Source organism: Apteryx rowi, unplaced genomic scaffold (assembly GCF_003343035.1).
Source record: "Apteryx rowi isolate R43461 unplaced genomic scaffold, aptRow1 scaffold_653, whole genome shotgun sequence".
NCBI lineage: Eukaryota > Metazoa > Chordata > Aves > Apterygiformes > Apterygidae > Apteryx > Apteryx rowi.
The window spans coordinates 238,242-262,027 of NW_020450931.1; the positions used below are offsets into that span (position 1 = coordinate 238,242).

The window sequence follows — 23,786 nt, forward strand, 5'->3', positions numbered from 1 at the left end:
GTGTTGGGATATAATAATGTTTCATCTTCATCCAGTGCTGGCTGGATAGAAACCTACAGCACGAAGCGCATTTGATCTGGCAAATATATTTGCTCTAGCTTATGAGAAGATTCCAAGTGACTTATGGTTTCAGACTTTCCTTATTATTGTGATGGTTGTGGTTTGTCAGGGTTTGGAATAGTTTTTTCCAAGCCTGTTCTTTTCCTCTGTTCTGTTCACTCCAAGCAGACTGTGCATTAGGGAATTATTTGGAGCTGCAGCCCCATAACTCACTGTCATAGTTCTTTAATTTTTGCTGGGACTGTCCTCTGATCTGTAAGTGCTAAGTCAATGGGAAGTATTATGGTTATTTAATATTTATACTGCAGGAGTGCCGGAGGCTCCAGTCAGTTCAAGACACTTTTGGACAAAGTACTAAGGACACCCTGCAGCAAGCAGATTCAGGCCTTATTTTGGTGGCAGAAAAATAACTCTGTTCATTCTTTGTCCCTTTCTATAGGATAAATTTTTCATTTCTCCTGGAGTATTATTACAGTTGTCAGAGGTGCATATATTTATGTCAATAAATGCGTGAACAGCCATTTGTAGTGTTAAAGCTTGAGTCAGGTGCCTGTGAAAGCGGGGCTGAGGGGATGTAAGTGGTGCCTTTATTTAACAAGTTAACATAGTTGGAAGAAACAAGTGAGTACCTTTACCAAGTAGGGATCTCTCTCAAAATGGTCAGTGAGGCTTGGGTGCAGCTGAGCTGTGGGTTCCCTGGGATGGAGAGTACCAGTGCCAGGACCAGAGCATTGACCAGAGAGCTCTGCTCCTTCGGGAGCAGAGCAGAGGGAGAAGACTCCAAGGAAGCAGCAGACAGTTGCAGAAGCACCAGTAGTGTGGTCCAGACTTAAATCTCTGAACAAGAGCATGACAGAGAGGAGAGCTTTCTAGCTGAGTTTTGGCTGAAAGTGTGGAGCTGTGAGCAGACCCCATCTCTTCTTGCCTGATCCTGTGTTCAGGGAAACAGAAATGTAGGCATCTTGTGGAGGTAAACAGGGATGTGTCAGACTCTTGACTCCTTTCTCAGATCTTGTATCAACTGGAAGAACCTGTGTGTTGGCTCGTGGCTGAGGGCAGAAGCAACCATCAGCAGGAAGGCGTTGGTTCTTCACTGACTCCCAGGCAGGAGGGCTTGTTCTGTTAGGTGCCCAGTGCCCTTCACTCACCTGTGTACCACATAATATGCATGCATGCATGTATGTATGTATATACACACACATGCACATACAGGTGAAGTGTATGAGAGGTAGCATATTCTTAAGAAAGAATGGAAAAATCCATTTGATTATTAAATCTCTCCCAAACTGAGTAAAAGCGTTCACGTAGCCATAGTGATATGAGGATGTAAGAGAAGGTTTGCAGGAGAGAGGATGCATTTTCTTCTTTAGACCAGCTGGTACCACTGGCGAAAGTTGGCCTAGTTGATCTGCTGGAGTGTAAACCAGCTTGTTTGCTTCCAGTTATATCTCTGGTTTAACAAAAGGCCTTTGCTGGGTACTAGTAAAGGTAAGGGATTGAGAAGAGTTTCTTGCAGCTGTTCTTAAACTCTCCTATAAATTTTACTGACAAATGTTTGCTTGCTCCTTGCTCTTTATGGACACTGTAAATATAGGCTATAAGGCTGTGGTTGAAAACATGAAATGTAACATTTGAAGATAAACAGTTTCTTGTCCCCTTTTGTTTTAGGAGGGAGATGTCTGGCCAAATTCTACAGCTGAAATTAATGTGATCTTTAAACCCCGAGAAGCCAGAGTCTACCAACAAGCTGTCTACTGCGACATCTCAGGTACAGCTCCCTCTTCTCTCTCTTCTTATCCACTGTGATGATGAGACACAAAAAGAGTCTTCTGGCCCTTTCAGCTCTTGTGTTATTGCTAGGAAGTGCCAATGGTTAGCAGGGCTGTGCTGGCACACATCTGCTGTACCTGTAATTTCTGGATAGCTTCCTATCCTAGGCATCAGGACCCAGGATGCCTGGTTTCCAAGCTTGGATCATTGACCCTGGAACAGCTAAGGCAATGAAGGGATGAGTTTTCATGCCATGGGTTTGCCAGCTTTCGTTCTGCTGTGACATATTTGTAAAGGACAAAGAACAGCACAGCAGAACGGCTTTAGCAGAACAGCACTAAACCCCTACAGACCATTTACATCTAAGATGAATCTTTATTACGAGGATGCATAATCAGATTCTTGAGGCAGTAGAAGCAGAGAGTTGCAAATGTGCTTCCTGACCCTGGATCACCTCCCGCTACCCAGGTGCTGCCTGGCCTAAGGTGGCTGAGCTTTGCTGAGCCCCCACCTCCAGCCAGCACAGTGCTTCTCTCCCTGCATGGGAATTGTCACCTTGTGGCTCTAAGTCTATGGTTCATCCAGGTGACCGTGCACAGAGCTTGCTGTGCTCAGCAGAGTGAAAACCATCCCTGGAAACTGTAGCCCAAGCAATCTGTGCCAGGCAAGCTTTATGCCTGTCCTGTCTGACAAAAGTGCTGTCACAACTTTTGCTGGGAGCAGTTATTCACTCACCCAAATATACCACCTTTGCCCTTACAGAGGTGATCGTTTTGCTGTGCTGGCACGGGGCAGGGAATGCTTGCACCAGGCTGTGCAGTTTGTGTTACCATGCCCTTCCTCTCGGGCTCCAGGCCTTTCCTACATGGTGCTTTTTAAGGTATCTTCTGAGAGTGAGAGATCACCAGCAAACACCTATCCAGGGAACACTGTGGGTTTCCCCATATTCCCACCCCATCTAATAGGAAGATATGTGAAGCCCATAGTCCTCTAGCATCCAGGCTCCTGTTTTGGAGGGTGGCGGAATCACCAGCACGGCTGCTTTGTTGCCTTCCTTAGTGCTCCAAGCTGACGGATACAAATGTCATGAAACAGCTTTTTATTTATACAGTAATTGCATAGGGTTTACTTGGCAAATGCCACCTACAGTAATTACACAGGGCTTGTGTTAACAAACTGTCTTCCAGCCCACCAGCTGCAGTTGTTAGAGCTGGGGAACGAAAGGCTGTATTTGAAAAGTTGTTCCCGAGGGATTCCCCCCTCGGTGCTGTTGTGCTCCTGGGTCTGAGATTCTTGTTCTGGTGACGGGGGCATCTATCAGTTTGCTACAGGGGTCCTCAGGGGTTGCACTAGGAGGACTTTGTGTGGCAGAGAAACTGAAAGGCGACTTGCGTGCAAGTCTTGAGCCAGTCTGGGAGCTAGGGGAACAGAACTGGGCAAACAAACTGCATTGGGTAAGAGGAGACTGCTTTTTAAAGCCCCAGACTGGCCCTTGGGAGAACTTAGCTCTGTTCCATGCTCTTCTACTGGATCCTTGAGGGACCTCAAGGAGGTCATTTAAATTGTGAGCCTACTCCTGTCCCTTATGAAATAGAGCTGATCCTCTGTATTGTCAGTATGGAGACTGTCACAGTCGGAATCAAGGTCCCTTGGTGCAAAAAGTTTAAATAAATTAATGATCTTTAACTAGGGTGTTAATTAATTTTGCTGCTTGATTCCTCCAAGAAGTGTGACTGCATTCCTCATGCATCTTGCGTGCCAGTCACAAATCCCTTTGGAGTGTGATTTGCAGATGGCCTGTGTGCCCCTTGCTGTGAATATTTGTAAGTTCTGCTGCAGCAGATCCCAGTGCAGCACCATGAATTGTACAGCTGGATCTTCCCCTGCCCCCCCACAGGAAAGGGGCTTTGCTGGCCTCTACTTTTTTTGCAGGTGCCTCCACAAATTGCTTAGCAGATGCTTCTGGATCAGGTGATTTACTGAACTAATCAGCACTGTGCAACTTGCAAATCTGGCAGTTAGGGAGAGAAGTGATTTGAAATTTGCTCTTGGCAAATATTTAAGCTCAGAATGAACTTTCCTAGTTATTCATGCAAATAAAACCGTGGCTCTTGAGTGCTGGAGGAAAGCATACAAGAGGGTGGGACTCAGTCACCTAAAATTCATTTTTAAGTTTGGCTGTACTCGGAAATGTTTCTCCTTTTCGCATTGACTCCATGTGACAGATTTCCCAATCCTGGTCCTTAGGGAGGTGCATAGTTAGAAATGCAGCAACTACTCCTTGTATTGGGTTATGACCAGTATCTTCTAGAAAGCGTTTCTAAGCCACTCTCACCTGCCTGGGCTATGCCTTTGGTGGCGAGTCTTTGTAACTAGAGACAAAATCCCGAGTGACATTCACCCCTTTACCTTGCAATGGGACGGCACTGGTAATGTAAAGCTATGGGTATCTGTTTAGTGACATGGTTAGATGAGAATCATGTTCAAAACCAGTCACAAAACGTGGGGACGTTCTGTGAACAGGAACCCAGGTGTCAGAAAGCAGTGCAAGTTAAGTGATGTCAAAGTCCTTGGCTGTTGTGCCATTTACACTGCCAAGTATTTGAAAGCAAGGAGGTGACTGTAGGAAAGTAGTGCCAAATCGTACACCCTGTATCACGTGCGCAGCTATTATTCCTACTCGGATCCAAATTCTGACTCCAGTGCTGGATGTGGATTTGGGATGGGGGGCAAGCAGGGGGCTGTAGCCCCTTCGTGCCCTCACTATGGTCCATGCTGGTCTGTGTGCTTCAGGCCACGTGCTGCAGTGAGAAAATTGCAGGACCACAGCTCACCCCTACCCAGGCCTTGGGCAAAGGCTGGATGTGCCTGCAAGCCCCAGCTCCTAGCAAAGAGGAGGAGGACATAATCTCATTTGGTCTCCTCAGCTCTCCTTGTGCGATCCTGCCTGTAGCTTAGTCTGTTCCTCCTGCTTTGGGAAAAGCCCACTTTGAGGTTCAGCTGGAAGGAGGAAGAGCAAAATTTCTGGGGTTTCCAGGATCAATGTAGGGGTAGAAAGGAAGGTTTCTTTGGACTCTCAAGAGAGGTTGAGGACATGCTCCAGAAGGAGAAGAATTGCCACTGGTTTGTTTGATTGCAGTGGCCATGGGACAAGTCTCTCATATTGGTCTGTGCTTTCAAGCTTTACAGTGTGATCATGGGCAAAAGTTTGTCCCTTGGAAGTCTCTGCCATTTCCCAAGAGCATTGATGGTTTACACCTAGGGTTCTTTCTAATGAAAATTAAACCACATGTGATCCAAGACAGAAAAGTCTTTTGACAGTGAGCACCAAATACTGCCTTTTTTGTGATATCCATGAAAGAGAAATACGCAGCCCTCCAATTAATAGCCAAGCTGTAAAATATAACTCTCATCCCTGCTATCAGCCAGACTTTGGCTGTATCCACTTAAATGTTGAATGTAACAAAAGCTCCATACCAATTATTTTCTGGCTTTGGATTCTATCAAACATGGCTGTGAGATCAAAAAGTCAATAATCATTGAAACAGGCCCAGGCTATTCCAGGAGAGTTTTTCAAGTTGTGATATAGTCACCGTGTTGTCATATCTGGGTCCTTCCTTCCAATAGGAAGCCATTTAAGATATTCTGAATAACTGTGCAAAAGGTTTTTTTTTTTTTAAGGCAACCATTTAATCCCTAATCTTTAATAAACGGTATCGCACAAAAGCTTGTAGGACAGAGGAATATTTTTGCACGAAAACTACAGTGAAGATTATATACAACTTTGGGGCTTTCGTCTCCCTCTTGTGCTACTTGCTTTCCATGCAGAACAGAATGGGATGGCAGAGAGACCCAATCCCAAACTTGGGCTAGGATTCGGGCACTTTGGGCTGTTCCAGTGGTTCAGAACAGCCTTTGGACTAAAAGACCTGGCATTGGATGATCTTAGCAGCCTTAGAGGAGAAAATCAGCATCTTAGAGTTTAGCTATGAACCTGGGTTCTCATGGTTACCTTTGCAGCAAGGGATGTGCATATTAGCAGCACATTCGTGCCCTGTTATCTGATTGTCGGTAATGAATAGGCAGGATTTCCATAACTGCTCAGCAGCCTGCAGGCAAAGTGTCTTTGCAGAGCCAGGCTCTAGCGTCATGGTGGGAGTAGGTGGGTGCTTCCCACCTCTGGGGATCAGAAGGCCCTGTCTAATTTGGGGGCTTCTGTGGGAGGCAAGCCCTGGGGCCCACAGGTACGGAGCTGTAGGTGCGTGGGCACAGGCAGTGGCTGAGGTGTCCTGCCTGCTCTGTCTAGCCCTCAGATGTGCCTATAGGCATTATCAGGGGCTTTGCCTTGCCTCAGCTTGTGCTTCTCGATTCCTGTGCTGTCGTCTCATATTGCATTAGTATAGACAGCATATTTTTATCTTTAGCTCTGTTTCATGAGCTTCGTGCTGCTACTGAAAGACACTGAGTGGATTTCAAAACTCATCTAAATGCATGGGAAGGAATTCATAGATGATGTTTTAAATTCAGTGTTGCTTTTTCAGGGTATAAAATGATCGCTCAGTCAGAAACCCAGCCCAAGGGGCACCTTATTCCCTGCATGTCTCCTGAGGGACGGGAAGCATCTCATTTTCCGGTGGAGCATCTAGAGTTGGTCCCTGTTAGCACATGGTCAGAAGATTGCTGGGCCTTCAGGCCAAGGTAATCGGAAAAATCCAGGGCAACAGAGGGAATGGCTGTACTGAAACGGAAATCTCTCCCCAGGCCGCGAGACCAGGCTCCCCCTGCACATCAGAGGGGAAGGCATAGGGCCCAAGCTCCGCTTCGACTTTGACCAGCTTGACATCGGGGAGGTTTTTCTCGGATTGGCGCACAGATACCAGGTGAGYGGCGGGCTGTCGGCGTACTCGGTGGGGATGCTGGCTCTGCCTGTCCGGCCGTGCAGCCAGAGGGGACCGCATCCTGCAGAGCAGTGAGCCTCGTGTACAGTGAGATTTCCAGAGACTTGTGCAATTGTGGACAGGGGAGCTAGCACCCCATAATAATCATATTCAGGGGTTTTGACACAGTCTGGGTGCTTTTTATGGGGTCTGAAAGGTGTATCTCTTGTTCACAAAGCCCCCATCCCTGCTTCTCTCTGGGGGCTTTTTCTTAGCAATCTCATCTTGAGGGCAGCTGGGAGGTTTTATGTCAGGTGCATTTAGCAGCACACAAAAAAATTTGAAACATGAAAAGAACATTGGGCCAAAAAGGGAAGCATTCAGAGACTTTGTTTCTGCCCTGAGTGCAATGCACCTTTTATACTCTGGCTGTTAAAAAGCAGCTAGAGCAAATATACTGCATTTGAGTTCAAGTCYACTGCAAACAGTTTTCGGTTAAGTGCATCCTACTAATTCCTTGGAGTCTGAGGAATGCTGTCCAGTCTCCTGGCTCAAAATTGTCCCTTGCAGATGAACTGGGAGTGCTTTCCCTTGCCTCTGCCTCAGCACACTTCAGTCTTGGTACCTCTCAGGCTCTAGAAAGAGTAGAGAATTTCTGCAAATGAAGCAAAGGAAACTTCAATTTGTCTGCCCCCCACAGTGGCCTCAAATCTCTGCAAAGATGAAAAACAAAGGAGCCTAAAGAGGTAGTAAATGAGGCAATGCATCATGCCAGACATTTTCAAAAGCTTGACTGTGACAGGGAAGGGCACGCTAAGGTGTTTCCGTACAAAAATATTTTGCTCTCTATGCATTTTTAATGCTGATACTTTATTGCTTCTCTCTGTATCAATTTATTATTTTCATTGCTTCAGAAAATATGAATAAGTAGATGATGCTGTTAGTGCTGTCCTAAGCAGCTAGACTGTGGGTAAACCTCAGCTCAGCATGGCCTCCCTAAGTGCCATTTGTAACCAGGATGTAAAATACATGAGTGTAGTTTTCAGGTTACTGTTGAGGAGCTGGAATGTGTGAAAATATTTTCAGCAGCAGCTGCAAAATTTAAGAATAAAGCACATTTCTATGCTTCTTTCTCAGTTTCTCTGCCAGATTTTGCAAGGACAAAAGGTAGGGGAAAGAAGCCCAAAACAGATGAAAGGAGTGCGTGGAAATGGCAGGATTTTGCCCTGCAGCAATCAGAAAATTTACAGCTTTGCCTTGAGCAGGTTTGTTGGTGACGTACTGCCAGTACTCGCTGGCAGAAGTGGGCATATCTTGACCAGTAGAAAAGAGTTGAAGCTGAAGAAGCACTGAGCAGCTGTGGCATGTTCAAGGCAGCAGATCTCGAGTGTTCAACAAAATATGGCATTGGTTCTAAATTTTCAATTTCTTGCAAATAATTTGAAATCTTCATTGATGGCTGTGCATATTTATAAATGAGTTTCTTTAGAACAGGTGGAGCTGGTATCCCCCTCACCTGTTTTTTTTTTTTTTTTTTTTCCCCTGACTGTTCTTTCTGAGTAAAGACAAAAGAATTAGCAGGTTAAAGAAAAATGGTAAGAAGCTTAAAACCTGTGTTGTAGCAGATCTTGGGAATACTTCTGAATTTAGCTATCATGCTGTCTAAGTGTTTGTTCTACTTTATGCAATAAATAAGGGTGCTTATATGTAGAAGACTCTGCTTGGTAAAATAAGTAGGTTAAGAAAAAGAGTATAGTATTTTTGCCCTGCTCCACCATTATCTCTCTCACCTGAAGCTCCTGAAGCACTTGATAAAGTGAGACCAAGAGGGGAATATTCGACAGAATGATCCAGTCCCAGCAAAGGACATGAATGATGCTTGTCTGAAGAAAGTTCCTAGAGTGTTTTGTTAGGTCATTCCCCAAAATGAAATCATTCTTTTGCTCTTCTATTGCTGTATTTATTTCTGTCTAATCTACCCCGTTAGCTGTAGAACACAAGGTTCTATTGCTTTTCTCTCTGCCGTGGAGCTTATGTTCCCAATTTTCAATAAGGAGTGAGTGTGTTTTGAGGTGATACACCAGCAAATAAGGTCCTGAGAGGTGACAAGTGCCTCTGCTTGTAGGCTGCGATGGAAACTGAATGCGTTTGGCACCTAGCAGGATTGGGCTTATCTGGCCACAAGCAGTTATGTGTTGATTCACCAGTAATGCTGTTCCCACTCTGCTCTTAGGAACTGTTCTGAATCAACTCAGTTATGCTGATACCTGCTTTGCRCTGCAAGTCCATTGAGTGGACTGCTCTACGTCACCGGAATAAACCCAGAGTGACTCTGTTTATAGGGTGTTATTGCTGCTTTACATGAGCAAACACAAAGGCAGAATTTGTCCTGTTGTATTTGCTTTGGCTTCTGCCAGGAAGCAGCACGCAACATCTTCTGTCTTTTGTTTTCTAATTAAACAACTAACATCTGTAAATCAGCCTTTTGTATGAAAGGAAGATTCCTTATGTATCTCCATTTTGCTTTTCTTGCTGCTGTAGGCAATCCTGTTTAACAAAGGAGCCATCGATGCTCTCTTTGCCTTGATCCCTCCGGCTACGGCTCTGGGCTCCTGCTTTACTTTTCGCCCCCAGGAGGGCCTCATTTTACCAGAGGGGCTCCAGGTCATCCAGATCTCCTTCAAGTCCACCATCCTGGGGGAGTTCACAGAAGAATTCAAATTCAGTGTGGATGGATCCCCCAAACCTGTGACCTTGACTATCAGGTAAGGAGGATTATAGGAGTTGGATGTTTGCATATCTGTAGCACTTGCTGTCTCTGGGTAATTGTCTCTCCCAGCACTACTGGGAGACTTGTGTACCAATATCCTCCTCTTACAGTGGAGCAGAGAAGAGAAAGAGGCGTTGCCTAAGGTCTTAGATTTGGGATGCCAGGATCAGAGCCAAGACTTTTCAACCTTGACTCCAGTTTGAACCCTGCAATTGCTTGCTAGCAGCGGATGAAGCATAACTGTCTGCGAGTGAGTGACTGTGCCTCCTATGCTTTCAGTACCCAGTCTAACTATGGATGTCTTCAGTCCCTCTGGGAAGCAGTTCTTTCTTTGCAGTCAAGCCAGGGCAGGTCTCTGACTTTCCAGGATAGTGTTTGCACAGAATTCAGCAGCAGCAAGTTCCTTCTGTAAGCTTTTGCCACGATCAGGGTTTTTAGTGACATTGCYCTTGCTGAAAAAAGAAGAGTTTGACTGGAGACTGTACTGGAAAGGTGTGGAGATGTAAGGCCTGGCTGCTTGGAGAGATGCCTGTTGCCCAGTCCTGGGTGCCTGGGAACTGGAGTGACTTCTTCCTGCAAGTATCTCATGTTCTCCTTCAGGCCATGGCAAACAGGGTGATGATGTCAACCTTGCTTGGGCAGTGGATGGTGTTGAACATCCCACCTAGACTCAGAGCAAGGGACACCACCTGGGCAGAGGCCAAGGGGTGTTCAAAGGTGGCTGAGGGATGGGCCAGCCTGGGTGGTTCTGAAGTTGAAAGTGTTTTAAAATCCTGCACTGATAATCCATACAAAGGGGTAGCAGCATCCTCAGCAACATCTCCCATGCTAGTGTGATGGGACCAGCTGTCCTCCCTGCTCCTGGGTAGCACATGCTACAGTAACTTCTTACTGCAGTTGGGAAAGTGCTGATGCAGGAGACCAGGAGCTCTGCAGCTCCAAAAGGACCCRGGAATCATCCCGTGGGCTGTTGCTGTTAGAAAAGATAATCCTCACAGAGCCCCCCCAAAAAACCCAAACTCTAAACAAACAAACGAAAAAACAGGCTTGGGGACTGCAATGTGGCATTCAGAGGACTCTCTCTTGACTCCAGTGCATCTCCTCAGAGTAGAGGCTAACAAAAATAGGCAGTGTGAAGCTCATTTCTTGGGACCAGAGCAGAATATGAGCAATGCAAGCTTGTCCCAGCTGTTCCTCCCTGTGGGCAACGAGGTGGGATATCTTAGTTGATATCCCAAGCTGATGCTGGATGCTTGGGAGCTTTGGGGCTGGCCATACCTTCTTGGCAGCCAGTCTCCTGGACTGTTGCTGCTGGGAGACACCGAGGTCAAGCACTGGACCAAGTAGTGATGAAGCGAAGAGGAATCTGCGATTGATTCRCTAGTGAGGTAGATTTGAATGGATAAGAAGGAAGAGCAAGGTGGTTACTTTGCAGAGAGAGTGGTGAGTAGGTCTGTTGACCTCTGGTAGAGAAACAATTACGTTGGCTTTCTGTTTGGAGGGAGAGTGCTGCTTTTTTTGGAAATCAAGAGGGAACATTTCACAATCAAATAATTTCTTCTCATCTGTCCCTCCTCCAAATTGGTCATGAGATGTTTTTACATAAGCATCTTTCCCCTTGATCAAGGGCAGTTTTTGCTTGTAAAGATGYGCTTATCACCAGTAGAATATAGTTTTTCTCAGATATTGCCTGCTGTCTCTGCCCTGCAATGGCCACGTTCCTGAGGAAGGAAACAGCTGTCCAAGACATAGCTGTCTTTTGGTTTCCCCACATCTGAGTGAAACGGTCCTGGCTTCCCTGCTGATGGCTGGCTCCCAGTGCCTGCAGCATCCTGCTGCCACGAACCCAGGACTTCCTACCTTTCTTTGTGGCCACTGTCTGCCCCATTCTGCCAGCATGGCCCTAGGCTCACTGCAGACCTTTTACCTCAGTGCAAGAGCATTGCTGTTGCTTTTTTCTTCCATATCCTGGTGGTACTCCTCTCTGGTGACTACTCCTTTGCAGCCCCTCTGGTGGGGCCCCAACATCTCCATGTGCTCCTGTGCAGCCATCCCTCAGCATTCCCGTTGCAGTCCACTTCTCTGAGATGGTGTCTGCCTCCTTGACTTCCATTTGCCTTTGTTTCAGGGATCCCTATCCCACACTGGTACTTCTTGTTCCCTAGCCCCATAACTCAAGCTGTTTGTCTTCAAAATCCCTTGAGATGTCTATCCACCAGTTCAAGCTTAGCCTCCTTCTTCAGGAGGCTTTGTGAGCTGGATTCAGTCCTCCATGGAGAGAAGCTCTCAGTTGTTTTGACTGGAGGAGAACTGGCTGTGGGATACTGCACTGGAGTTGGGGATGAGAATTCAAGCAATTCCTCTCCCACTTTGTGTTTTCCTTCAGGTTCTGCAAGGACACTGCTCTCCCTTCTCACGTGCATTAATTGATCCTACTGTAAGGCACAGTTGTTGCCAAACCCACTACTTTTCCCCCTGTTTCTTGCAAGCTGTACTGTTATCAGCTGTTGTGCGCTGAGTTCTGGGTTGGCTCCTTGCCTGAGCCTTCTGGGCAGTCATTCAGGTCTAACTTATTTGAGCACAGATATGGTGCACTCAGCAGAAATAGCAGTCATTTCCCCACTTGTCTGGCAAGGCACATCTTTGGCATTTTCCCMGTGTGATCCCCAGTCAAGGCTGGTTTGGAGGTAGCTTTCCATCATCATCTGGCAGGTGCTGTGGCAGAAGGCATGCTTGCTCCCTTTGCTCCATCCAAAGTAAGCTGCTTGGGTTGGGGAGGTTAGATCTGGTTATGCGAGGTCCTTGGAGAGGAAACTTGGTCAGCAGCAGGGATTTGCTGCCTGGCTCATTCTCATGAACTGATTCAGCTCCAAGAATTGAGAATTAGTGTTGGGTTGAAACTCCAGAAAGACAGTTTTTCTGAGTGCTTTTTGACCATCTGTGTTCCAGCTGCAATCAGAAAATGCCCAAGCTGTAGGTGATTGTTCTTTCCTCTACTCGGTCACCAACCTACAAGGTCCTGAATGCTTGTTCCTTTGGCGTTAGAAAGGGATGTTGGAAACTGGACTGCACATATAAAATGAATGCAAGTCCCTCCTGCAGGTTGCTGGGAACGATTCCTTTTACAGAACAGGCATAGAAACAGTGGCAATCCTGTGAACGAATTCCCTGATTTAACTAGGAGGTAGAGTTGTCATTGATTGGCATCAACCATGAAACAAAYTAATGGATGTTGTGCAGCTCCAAGTACTGATTGAAGTGGATTTTGGTGAGTTTTTGAGTTTGAAGCCTTGCTGCTGAATTTGAGTAAGAGTGAGGTAGCATGCTGGGTTTGGGACACTCATGTCTGCGATGGTTTGACAGATGTGTTGCTCTTGGATGTGTCAGCTGGTGCGCTGATGAGAAGCTCATACATTTCTCTATGCAACTCTCTGTTGGGTAGAACTGTTCCTCTTCTGGTGGTGGTCAATGGGAGATTTGGGCTCCCCTGGATTTAAGCCTCAGAATCCTGCATGGATATTGGTTGCATGGATCAAGATCTGCTAAGGGAAAAATGGCTTCCAGTTAAGAATTCCTGCAGCACCGCTGGGTTAGGGGAGCTCTGGGCTATTTGGTGCTGCGAGAAAAAGGCAAGGATGAGTGAAACTTGTATCTCACTGTCCTCAACAAAGAAGAGAGGATTTGCCGACTGGGGGTAGAGGAGGCACGTAGCTGCTAACAGCTGCCGATTGCTTTGCTGAGACTGTGTCCTGTCCACACTGATGCTGTGCTGAGTGCAAGGGTGATGTGTTGATTTGAAACCCGCAGTGCTTCTGAGACCAGCTTTTATCCATCTGTGCAGTAATGAAAACTAAGCACTTAGCACTTCTCTTTAACCAAACCAATGCTTCCCCTGCCTGTCTTTGTCCTCACAGGGGCTGTGTCATTGGACCGACTTTTCACTTCAACGTACCTTCCCTCCATTTTGGGGATGTCTCTTTCGGTGAGTATACACTGGACTTGGTCCACAGGCTGTGGCTTACCAAAATGGAGCATTTTAGTGTAAGAACATCTATTGCTTGTGTTCCTCCATAGCGGGCTTTGGGGTGTTAAAACTAGGACTGCTGGTTGCTTGGATGATATTTTGCCATGAGCACTGCACATGCAGTCATTGGACAGAGCTCCTGAGATGAAACCCAGACATGCTGGATTCTGTGTGAGAGTAGACCTCTAGCACGGCAGTATCCAAAAGGATTAAGAGGGACCTTTAAAGGTTTTGGGTGATGAGAGAAGGTTTATCACTAAACAGCTAGTGCCAGTGATTCCCACTGGTTTGCACTGTGCCACGTAGAATTCTGGAAATAAAATCATGGTGAGACTAGTGCTTGAGAGCACTTTGTCCTTCATTATCATTTTGAGAAAGTGAAGACCATCATGAGGTCAAATAGGGGAGTAATTGAAGTTCAGTATTTCATAGTGTCCCTTGTAGTCTGTTTAACCTGAGCCTCCTAATCCTTCGCAGCAGAATGACTGTGAATGTCCTTGTCCCAAAAGGGCCTAGGGAATGGGGCAATAGGAGAAAGGAATTTAAACCATGCCTATAGCAATTCTGGGTAGATGTTTGTGTTGCAAGGTATGGACACAGTTTACCCAGCTGTCCTTTAATGTGAGAAGTTAATCTGTGCTGTGAGGGCACCTTATTATCACACACCAGGTAATGTACCCAAGCAATAGCTCTGCAGCAGGCACGGATATCCTTAGAGACTCCTAGAGGCTCCTTCTCCTTCCCCACTGAAAGCCGAGCTCTGCTGACATAACCTGTGTCTGAGCATTCAGAGCGTCTCCATTGAAATGCAGATTCTGATTCTCCATCTCAGTCTCACAAAAGGCTTTTTACTGAGATGATCTAAAGTTTAAATGTGAAATCAATTGTGGATTGATTGAAGGGCCATTATCATTCTGCACCCAGGATGCCTCTGTGTTTTCATGCTGTTCATGGACTTTTTGAGAAAACTCATTGCCTTTCCTGAGCAACTTCCTTCTCTCCCTACATCACCACTCTGTCTTTCACTTCTTTGTTTCCTTTGAATAAATAAAACAAGAAACACACCAGGCAGCCCCCAGTAAAAACAAGAAATATGGTTATGTAATACAAGTTTCATCCTATTTAATCTGATTTCTTTAATAAGGCTCTTCCAGCAAGAAGAAGGCAGGCTTTCTTTCTTTCTTTTTTTTTTTTTCCTCCTTTTAACTGTGTTGCTAACTATTGTCTGTGTCTGGCAACTTTGGCATCATTTGGTGTTCTGTGAAGTCTATCGCTCTCCTTTCTGTGTACCTCCTGCCTCCCTGCTAGATTGCTGGAGTAATTGTTGGAGGTGGGCACTTGTCACTGTTGACAGTCTTGGGTAAATTGTATGCTGCATCTCCAGCTGATTTTCCTCCCCATCTGTATTCAGATAACATTTTGTAACCAGGCCATGGGAGACATGCCCTTCTCTCAGGGCTGGCCAGCCAAGCAAGATGTCCACTCCAGAGCAGGCTGGGAATCAAAGCTGTGGGCCAGTCTCTGCAGAAAGATGGAACGTCCCTGCCAGGTGTGGTTGTATCACTGGTGCCTACTGGAAAGCTTAAACCTTTGGTAGTAATTGAAGCCAGAGTGCAGTGTGGATGTTATGTGCTCACTTGTTAGGCAAGGTGAGACATATTTCCTGCTAGCTTCCAAGCTAGCATCAGACTTGCCTCCTGTGAAGTGGGCTACAAGTCATCATGCTCTGTCTGATGGTGCCAAAATAGGAGATGCCTTACAGATTCAGCCTAGCCTCCAGCTGCTCCTCCAGAAGGGCCCAGGTGTCCCATGAGTTCTGTGTTATATTTTCCAGTCCCGCATGTCTATGCCTGTGGCACATCTAAGATGTTGCTTGGTGCCTATGTGGGAACAACTGACCCAGCCCTATATAAGTACAGTTAACTTCATGTCATAGAGGAATAGTGGCAGTTTACCGACTAGCTCAAGGTAGAAAATGGTTTTTCAAGTCACTGTCACTGTTGGGATCTGAAAACCTATGAATGGGGCAATATTATTTGCTGCCCCAGCTCAGACTGCAAGCTATTTGACAGTAGATGGGCAGAAAGTTGTCTGAGGAATTGCTCATCTCCAGGAGCTGGAAGTAGACCTTGGAAAGGTAGAGATGAACAATGGTGATCAGAGGGAGGGAAGACTAGAAAACATCTGCTCTTAGTCACCTTCAGAGTTAGGAAACTGGGTAGGGACCATTGGTCTGACCTGCTATGGCTGTTCTCATGTTCTGAGTCATTCTTTGCCAGGCGCCGAGACCTTTACTTCTACCAGCAGCTACTGTCTCTGCTTTTTATAGGCTGATTTTAGTGCCTATAGCTAATCCGACTGTGTTGGGATTAGTGGTAGGGGGGAAAAAAAGTTTGATCAGGCTGAGCTAGCATTTCTAATTACTATAATATTATAAACCTCAATTTGCAATAGAGAGGAAACCCTGTGGGAGTGTTGCACTTGCAACGATTAACTAGAGGAACCTCACTTATGTCCTTCAGACTGGAATGCTGGCAGAGCACAAAGAAGCATATGCAATGAGTATATTATATATGCAGGAACGCTAATAGGCAGCAGTATGACAGCACAGGCAGAACCACTCAGTAGAAACACAGTCTTCAGGTTCAGATTGTCTTGGCTGCAGTTTTCAGTGGGCAACAGGAAGACAGTTTCACATCATTGGTCATATTGAACACAAATGATCTACTTATGCTTGCAATTAAGTTGACTGGAATTTGATCACAATTTTGTGACAGGATCAGGATAAGCTGGCTTAAGGGGTGTTTTACATATTGCTATAGTTCCCAATTTCATCTTTCCTTTCTTTTACTGCAGATTCTACCCATTGTCATACACTGCTTTTATATATTCAAAACTGTCTGATCATTAAGATTGTATTCAGCTTGAGCAAAGGTGGCAGAACTTGGATGTTATTGGCTGAATTTTCAGAATAAGCCTATTGTGGTCTTTCTAGATGTACACTCATACATCAGTAATAATTGGTACTGGTTTGGGGGAGGGGAGGGGGAGAGCTCTTCACAGTTAAAGAAATAAAGAAAAACCTCTGGTGCTCACTAAGACATCACTAAGAGTGAATGTTCCCAAGGAAGCAGTCTCTGTGATCAATGGAAAAGGAAATCAAGCAAAGATTAATTACTTGCTTGGCTTCTCAATTAGCTGTAATTCAGATTGAAAAGAGCTAAATTCCAAGCATAGTTTTTATCATAATGGAATATTCACACTAGGAATCAAGGGATAATTCATGCATAAATTCACATTTGTGTCATTTTTCATAGGCTTTCCATGCACCTTATCCTGTTGCCTCAATAACACATCCTTGGTGCCCATGACTTTCACCCTTCGCATCCCTGAGGATGGCCCTGGAGAGCCTAGTGTTACCAGTTTTGTTCAGATCAAAGATGACACCAGGCCATCCTGGAGAAGGGGAGTTCAAGGTCATGTCAAGCCAACAGAATTTACCATAACACCCTGCAGGGGAGCCATCCGTTCCCTGGGACTCCTGGACATCCAGGTACGTACAAAGTCCAGCTATACATAGCTCAGCAGATGGAGCTGAAGTTTCATTGATTTATGAGAGGGCTTTAGCACTGCTAGGTTTAAGCATAATGCAAGAAAGATGTATAGAATAATGTGAGGCTTTTGTTACCTGGGTCATTGGGACATTTCTGAAGGAGTACAGTTTCGTTTCCAAAATCATAAGCTGAAGATCATGTGTAGTATGGTCAAATACAGAAGCCATTAATGTATTTTGAGCTTCTCAGAGCACTTTCTTTGGTTTAAAGTGGGCAGAGGAAGAAAGAGGACAGAAGGTGGCCGCTGAAAACGGAGATGTCATTGTTTAAAGTAAAAGAGTCGTCTTTTCTTCCCAGCCTTGTTTTTGCTCTCCTGTTGAGCAGAGGAAGTCACATTCACCACAGTGATCTCTAATGGGGGACAATAAAAGCTGTGGCAGCCCTGAACTGCCTAGCATCTGCTGGGCCGCATTTTGCCCTCAGCTTCCCATTGTAAAGCTGAAATCATTCAGTTAAAGTCAATGGATTTCCTTTGTATCTATGCTGTTGTAGTTAAAAGCAAAAATTGGTCTCTTAATTTTAAAACAGTGCTGAATACAAGGAGAAAAGCTGCTATTTGTGCTTTAATTTGRTTTACATGTGCCCTGGTAACTGCCAGGTGTATCTAACGATTCAGAGATTGTCAGAGGCTTTTGTTACTCCCTGACACCCTGTACTACATACAGACCAGCAGAAGAGTTGGGGTGAAATCTGCCCTTTCCTTATCATGGGATGAGGACCAGAGGGTCAGGGCTCGAGCAGTCCTGCTGCAGGCAGGCCAGCTCGGAGTGGGGTCAGGCTTGGGCTGTGCAGCACGCTCTTGTTTTCCTCCATGCTGTAACATCTCAGGCTGTAGAATTTGCCAGGGAGGCCCTAGGGCTGGTTGCCTTGGCCCAGCAGAGCGTGACGTCGGGGATGCGCAGACCCTGGGCAGGATGGTTTAGTTGTTACAACTGATGGACCATGAGGCTGGAACTGGCACTGCTGGCAATGGAGTGGCTCCCTGCAGATATTCCCTCTGTAAAAGCCCTTGTGTAACGCAGAGCCGGGTTTGGTCTGCTGTGTTTTGGTTCTGTCATTTGTCAGCCTTTTTTAAAAAAAGGGGGAGAGAATGAATATAGATGTATTTGCTTGGGACCAGCTCTTCCCACTGAGAACTCTGCATGGTGTCTGATCTTCAGCAAACTTTAAGGTATTATTCAGCTGTAAACTCATCCCCAAACAGATTGAAGCAGCACACTTGCTTTCTTACTGAACAGCAGGTAAAAGCTATCAAAAAAAGCCAGCAGCAGGGAGCATCACCCTTGCTGTGTGGGAGGCACAGGCAAGCCGGTGCATTGGGCAAATCAGCAAAGGGACTTGCCCACCCTGTGTCATGCCAAAATGACTGCGGGCACAGAGACTAGCAGGTAGCGCTCTCTGAGATGGAGGCTAGACCTTGTGCAGTGGAAACCCATGGTGGCAGCGTGGCTCCTCCTATCTCAGGAGGCTAGGAGCATCCGTGTGGGCCCGTGGAGCTTCCCTCAACAATGTCCTCCTCCACCCCGTGCTCCCCAAGTGCTACAGTCTATCTGACACGTGGAGGATGGCTTTGGGGAGTGACAAAGTATCTGATGCTCTTCTCTTCTGCCAGGTCACCCTGTGCTCCAATACTGTGAAAAAATACAATCTGGCCCTGGTGGTGGATGTGGACGGTGTGGGCAAGGAGGTGTCGTCGCTCCCTCTCACAGCGAGGTACTGACGCTTCCCTTGCAGCTCTTCTTCCTCCATCGTGTCTCTGCCGCCAGCATGCTGCCTTGCACACAGTTTGCTGGGTTCAGCTCCGAGCGGGAAGAGCAGCTTAATGAGATTGTTCTGCCTGGTTGGATGCTAGCGTTAAATCGGATACGGGAATAGCAGTGTTTTGAAAGCGGCACGTGACGAAAAGCACCTGCGCTCGACAAACAGAAACGGCCCTGAGTTTTTCTGGAGGGAGCAGTAAATGTATTCATTATTGGCCTGTTTTTCCATCCTTGAGGTATAACAGATTTCCTGTGCAGTTAGCCAAAGAGCCACCTCCCCTTGCAAGTGTTGGACTTGTGCTGGGTTGTGACCAAAATGCAGCATTCATCCTCAGCTGGGATACAGCCGGCAGCCTGCTGAGAGATGGGGTTGGGTTCGATTAGCGAAGGCACATGCAGATGGGAAAGAGGCCTCTGGCAGAATTGGTGAAGGAAAAATAAAAGCAAGGTCTTACTGAAGGGAAAATTTTTTCCTCATTATGAGAGATGAACTTGGGTTTCTCTGCTTTCTGCCAGTTCTTTTGACCATTAATGTTCTCAGACTTAAGCCCGAAGTTGTTCTTGCTGCAGCCAAATAAAAGAGAAAATCAGTCCTGTTGTGCTGCAGTAGGTGTCAGTTTAATTACAAGAGGGATGCAGTTAGCCCTATATATTTAATTATTTGTGAGTGCTTAATAGCCAGAGAGATGTTATTTTCACAAGATTTCAGTGTCTTACTATGTGCTGCCTGCTCGTGGCAACAGAGTTGGGCTGGTTTGGGGTTTTCTGTGAGGTTGTATGTCAGGAAAAGTCACCTCTGTGCTTTGGTCTCTCACGATTGCAGAGGGGTTCAGCGATGCCGCYGCCTCTCCCAGGCAGAGTCGTGTGGTCAAGTGCCTGGGCTGCAGCTTTGAAAAATGAAATAAATAAGGGCAGATAGGAACAGGCAGTGGATGAACCCATGGGGGTGAAAGAGCAGGGTAGCTATAGAAACCAGGAACGGGCGATCGCTCGCTGTGTAAAGCAGGTGTGCTGGGTTGTGCCCTCCATTGCTGTGACAAATGACTGAATCTTCAGGCAAGGGCACCTGCTCTATGGAAGAAGAGTTGCTTTTATTGAGACGCTGGAGTCTCGCGTCCCTTGAACCTCGCCTGGTGGGGCAAGGGCCGTTGCCCTGGGAGAAAGCTTTCGCCCTGCTGGGATGGCCAGGAAGATGCGCCGCAGGGGCTCAGTGTGGAGGAAGCTGGAGGACGTCCTCCCAGGGACGAGGGGTCTGCAAGATGTCTCCAAGCACCAGCAGGCTCTGGGACGGGCCATGGTGCCTTGCTTGAGCACTCAGCCATTCTGGCAAACCTTTGCCATGCTGCGACCTGGAGCTGGTCACTCCTTTAAGAGAGGTTGCTGATTTTAAAAAGTGAATAAAAAGTTAAAGATGATTTATTGCTGTAGGGGTATTAAATGTCCATTTGACAGTGACAAATGTGTTCTGCTCCATTTCACCCTATTCAGGGAATAAGCAAACTTTATATTCTCTTGGTATCTCTAATGCTCTCTTGGTCGTCGTCTTGTCTAGATGTGTAGTTCCTCCGCTGCAGGTGCTCGACCCCGTTGTGAAGTTTGGACGGTGCTTCCTAAAATTCCCTTATCAGCAAACACTGACTCTTGTGAATGACAGCGATCTTCCAGGCTGCTTTGGGGTTCTTCCACAGGTTTGGCATTGCATCTGCCTCCTCTTCTCTTCTGTTACCGGGGGGGTTTGCTGGGTGTAGGAACCTACCAGAATACAACAGACACCAAGGTGTTACCCAGATCCTTGTTGCTAAAAAAACCATCTACGTTAGGCTTGAGGAAGAATTTTATATTGTAGTTGCTGGGGTGCTTTTGTGCAGGGGAATTTACAGGGTCATGAAAAGCTGCCACAGAGGCTCCCAATGCAGGAGTGGGCAGTTGTGGATACAGTACTGTTTTTGGTGAAGCTTGACTCTTTGACAGAGGGACTTGCCAGGGGAAAAAGGCGAAAGTTCCTAGGGGCCTCTGGGGAAGGCTGGCCCCTGGACACACAGAGGTAAAAGGGGACAGTGCGCAGCCTTCTGACAGCTGCTCTGCGTCATTCATGGGTTGATAAGGGGTCTCAGAGAGAGTTTCAGTAGCCATATGAGTTACACAGGTGACATCTGTCTTTACTTTCGTCAAGCACTGCAGAGAGAAATGAGGCTCCTCTTATCGCAAGGGAGAATATCTCCTATTCCCGGGGGTGTTAAATGGCATGCAGGCTGCAGCTGCTGGGAGCCAGAGCACCCGAGGGTGCTGAAGGGGATCACAGCTTGTCCTGCCGCAGCCACCGAGATCATGAGACGGAGCAGTCCGAGCACCTTCAGCTGTGGGATAGGAGCTGTGTTTCCCCACGGCTGGTTTTGGGCCCCCTCAGGGTGTCAAATGCATGGAAGTTTTGCATCTAACTTTGTCTTTCTGCTTTCTCCTAGGAACTCTTTTAAAAYGTGTGTTGAATTATTGTTGGTGTAAATATCAAGGAGTTTAAAGCTTCCCAAAAGGTCATTCTGAAGCTGTATTTGGTTCTGTCCCTTATAGGAGCACAAGGATGCTGCTGCTGTGTGGTACTTCAGCCCTCTGCCTTGTGGGATTATCCAGCCTCATGGGTCGGTGGAGATCCCGTTTACACTGGAAGCCCAAGTGACAGGAGAGCAGGACACAATTGCTCATGTCGCGGTGTTTGGGAGTGAAGGATCCCCTTTGGTGAGTCCCAGAGGAAACGTGCCTGTTGTCTGAGAGGCTGGTTTTGGCAGGGCATAGTAGCGTGTACTGAGAGGGTTGCTAATTCTAAGGATTCTTCCTGTGAAAATGAGAGCTGGAATGATAATGGCTGGTGTGGCAGGACTGCAGATATTCCTGCCTGCTGCTTCGCTAGTGAGAAAAACTGGAAGTTTCTTGGCCACGTGCACTGCTAGATCAGTAATACAGTCTGGAAAGAGTCAGGTAAGGGAGAGAGAACATGGATAGGGGCCAGATCCTGCCATATGCTGAGGTCTTTGCTTATACTTGAAGCAAAGGAAGTGGCAGGAACTCTGCATCTCACCAGCCTGGGTCTTCACAGATGAATTTACAAGAAATTATGCAGGAAAGGTCAACTGGACGTTCTGTGTATCTTTTTCCATAGTTCCAGCCCRAAGGACCGTTGGGGGAAATGGTAAAGCCACAATGGCAAATTTTCCCTAGCAGCTAAGAAAAGTCAAAGGGACAAAGCACCGAACCCTGCCTCTGATATTTCTGAAAAATCCACTCTACGGTTTAACTGTGAAACTCATTGCACCAGAACCAGCCATAACCAGGATGATTCCAGAAAGATTGTCAGATGTGATAACTGGTGTCGATGAAGGAAGAAGGGATTCCTGGCATAAGCAACAGCTAACGTCTAGAGAAGGAGGAGGATATTTTCCTCTTAGACATGTGGTGATCAGTGTGTGTGACACCGTGTTCTCACGGATGTGTGACACAGGATAATAGATAGGCCCAGTCTGAAACCCAGAACAGTCCCTGGATCTTACACTCTGCTGTGATTAGATGAGTAGCCGCTGCTGCTTCATTAAAATTTCAGTTCAAGAGCGATGCAGGGACATGCCTGAATCCTGCTAAAGCAAATGGTATTTAAGAAACACTTGCCAAAGTGATGTTCTTAGCAAGACCAGATTTAAGCTCTTCTGAAAGTCAGGCCCATCATTTCTGAGAAGTTTCCATCATTATTTCTCTGCTAAAAGCCACAACCAAAGACACGTGGGTCTCCACACAGCCTGCATCCAGAGCAGAGAGAGTTTTATCTRCTAAACTTGAGATGGACGAGGCAAAGCATTCTTGGACTAGAGCCCCCAAATACGTTGCTTGTGTTCAGACAAACAACAACAGCAGCAACAAGAAAATGTAGGCAGGAGAATGTTATGTTGTGTCTTGGTTTCGTCTAGTTGAGTTCTAGAACAAGTTTAGTTAATTAAACTTTAATTTAAAATGATATTAACTTTTGAAGTAGCTATGTTAAAATGTCTTGTCATCTCTCTGAGCATGAAATAGGATGTCAGAGGATTGCTGGGAACTTTACGCTTTCCATAACAGAGAGGAAGGTTGGCATTTTGAAAGCAGTCCAAGGGATTTAAACATTCATTAAAATGAATGGAAAAGATGCTGCTAAATCCCCTGGACAGCACTGAACATCTCAACCTAGGCCTTTGTGGATCGAAATGTAAACCAGTCAACAGGAAGGCCAGGCTATGCAGGAAGGAGAATTTTGCAGTTAAGTCTGAAGTTTGACGAAACCGTTGCTCGTAAATGCAAGGCGCACTTCCCTTACGTGGAAGGGTTTCTCCTCTCTAGAATAAGCCAGTTGTTTAATTGTTGGTTTGTTTGTTTTTTTAACTATAATGTTCTTGTAAAGCTTTTACCCTTGGGTTAACAAACTGTAGTTTCAGCCTTCACCTTATCTTAACGATCTTTTTTTATTTGGAGATTAATATGTCAGTCTTTAGCCCAGAGGGAGAACATTTCAACTGGAGAATCCTAACAGTCTCTAAAGAAATGAATAGCAGAAGACTGAACTTGTATGTGTGCCCATTAAGTCAATCTTTAATGTGCAGCGTTTATGCTTGGTTGCTGCTAGCACCCAGTGAGTGCTCGTGGAAGCCTTTCTGGGCATATAGACAGCATATACATGAATTTCTTGCTGTCAGGTTAAGTTTGCATTTTCTGTAGGACTGCTGTGCGGTTTGGGTATAGCTTCAGTAGTTCCCTGGTCCAGAGCTTTCTGGGTTAGCAGAATAGCTAACTGTTTTGTTATACATCCTGTACTGATGGTAAATTCTTGCCATATGGGTCAAATGATATAAATCTGTTGACCTCAGTGGAGTCACTGCAATATATTCCAGTAAA

The 23,786-nt window shown here is 46.2% G+C and overlaps 1 protein-coding gene across 1 annotated transcript in view; it reads left to right on the forward strand.

Annotated features, from left to right (window-relative positions):
- The window catches only part of LOC112975170 (hydrocephalus-inducing protein homolog), a 108,780-nt gene that overhangs the window by 69,037 nt on the left and 15,957 nt on the right, over positions 1-23,786 (forward strand). Inside the window, exons 13-20 of the mRNA XM_026084905.1 lie at positions 1,729-1,828; positions 6,592-6,710; positions 9,249-9,472; positions 13,392-13,459; positions 16,819-17,054; positions 18,728-18,828; positions 20,428-20,563; positions 21,444-21,608. Coding sequence (XP_025940690.1) covers positions 1,729-1,828; positions 6,592-6,710; positions 9,249-9,472; positions 13,392-13,459; positions 16,819-17,054; positions 18,728-18,828; positions 20,428-20,563; positions 21,444-21,608 — 1,149 coding nt within the window. The remainder of the gene's footprint in view (positions 1-1,728; positions 1,829-6,591; positions 6,711-9,248; positions 9,473-13,391; positions 13,460-16,818; positions 17,055-18,727; positions 18,829-20,427; positions 20,564-21,443; positions 21,609-23,786) is intronic.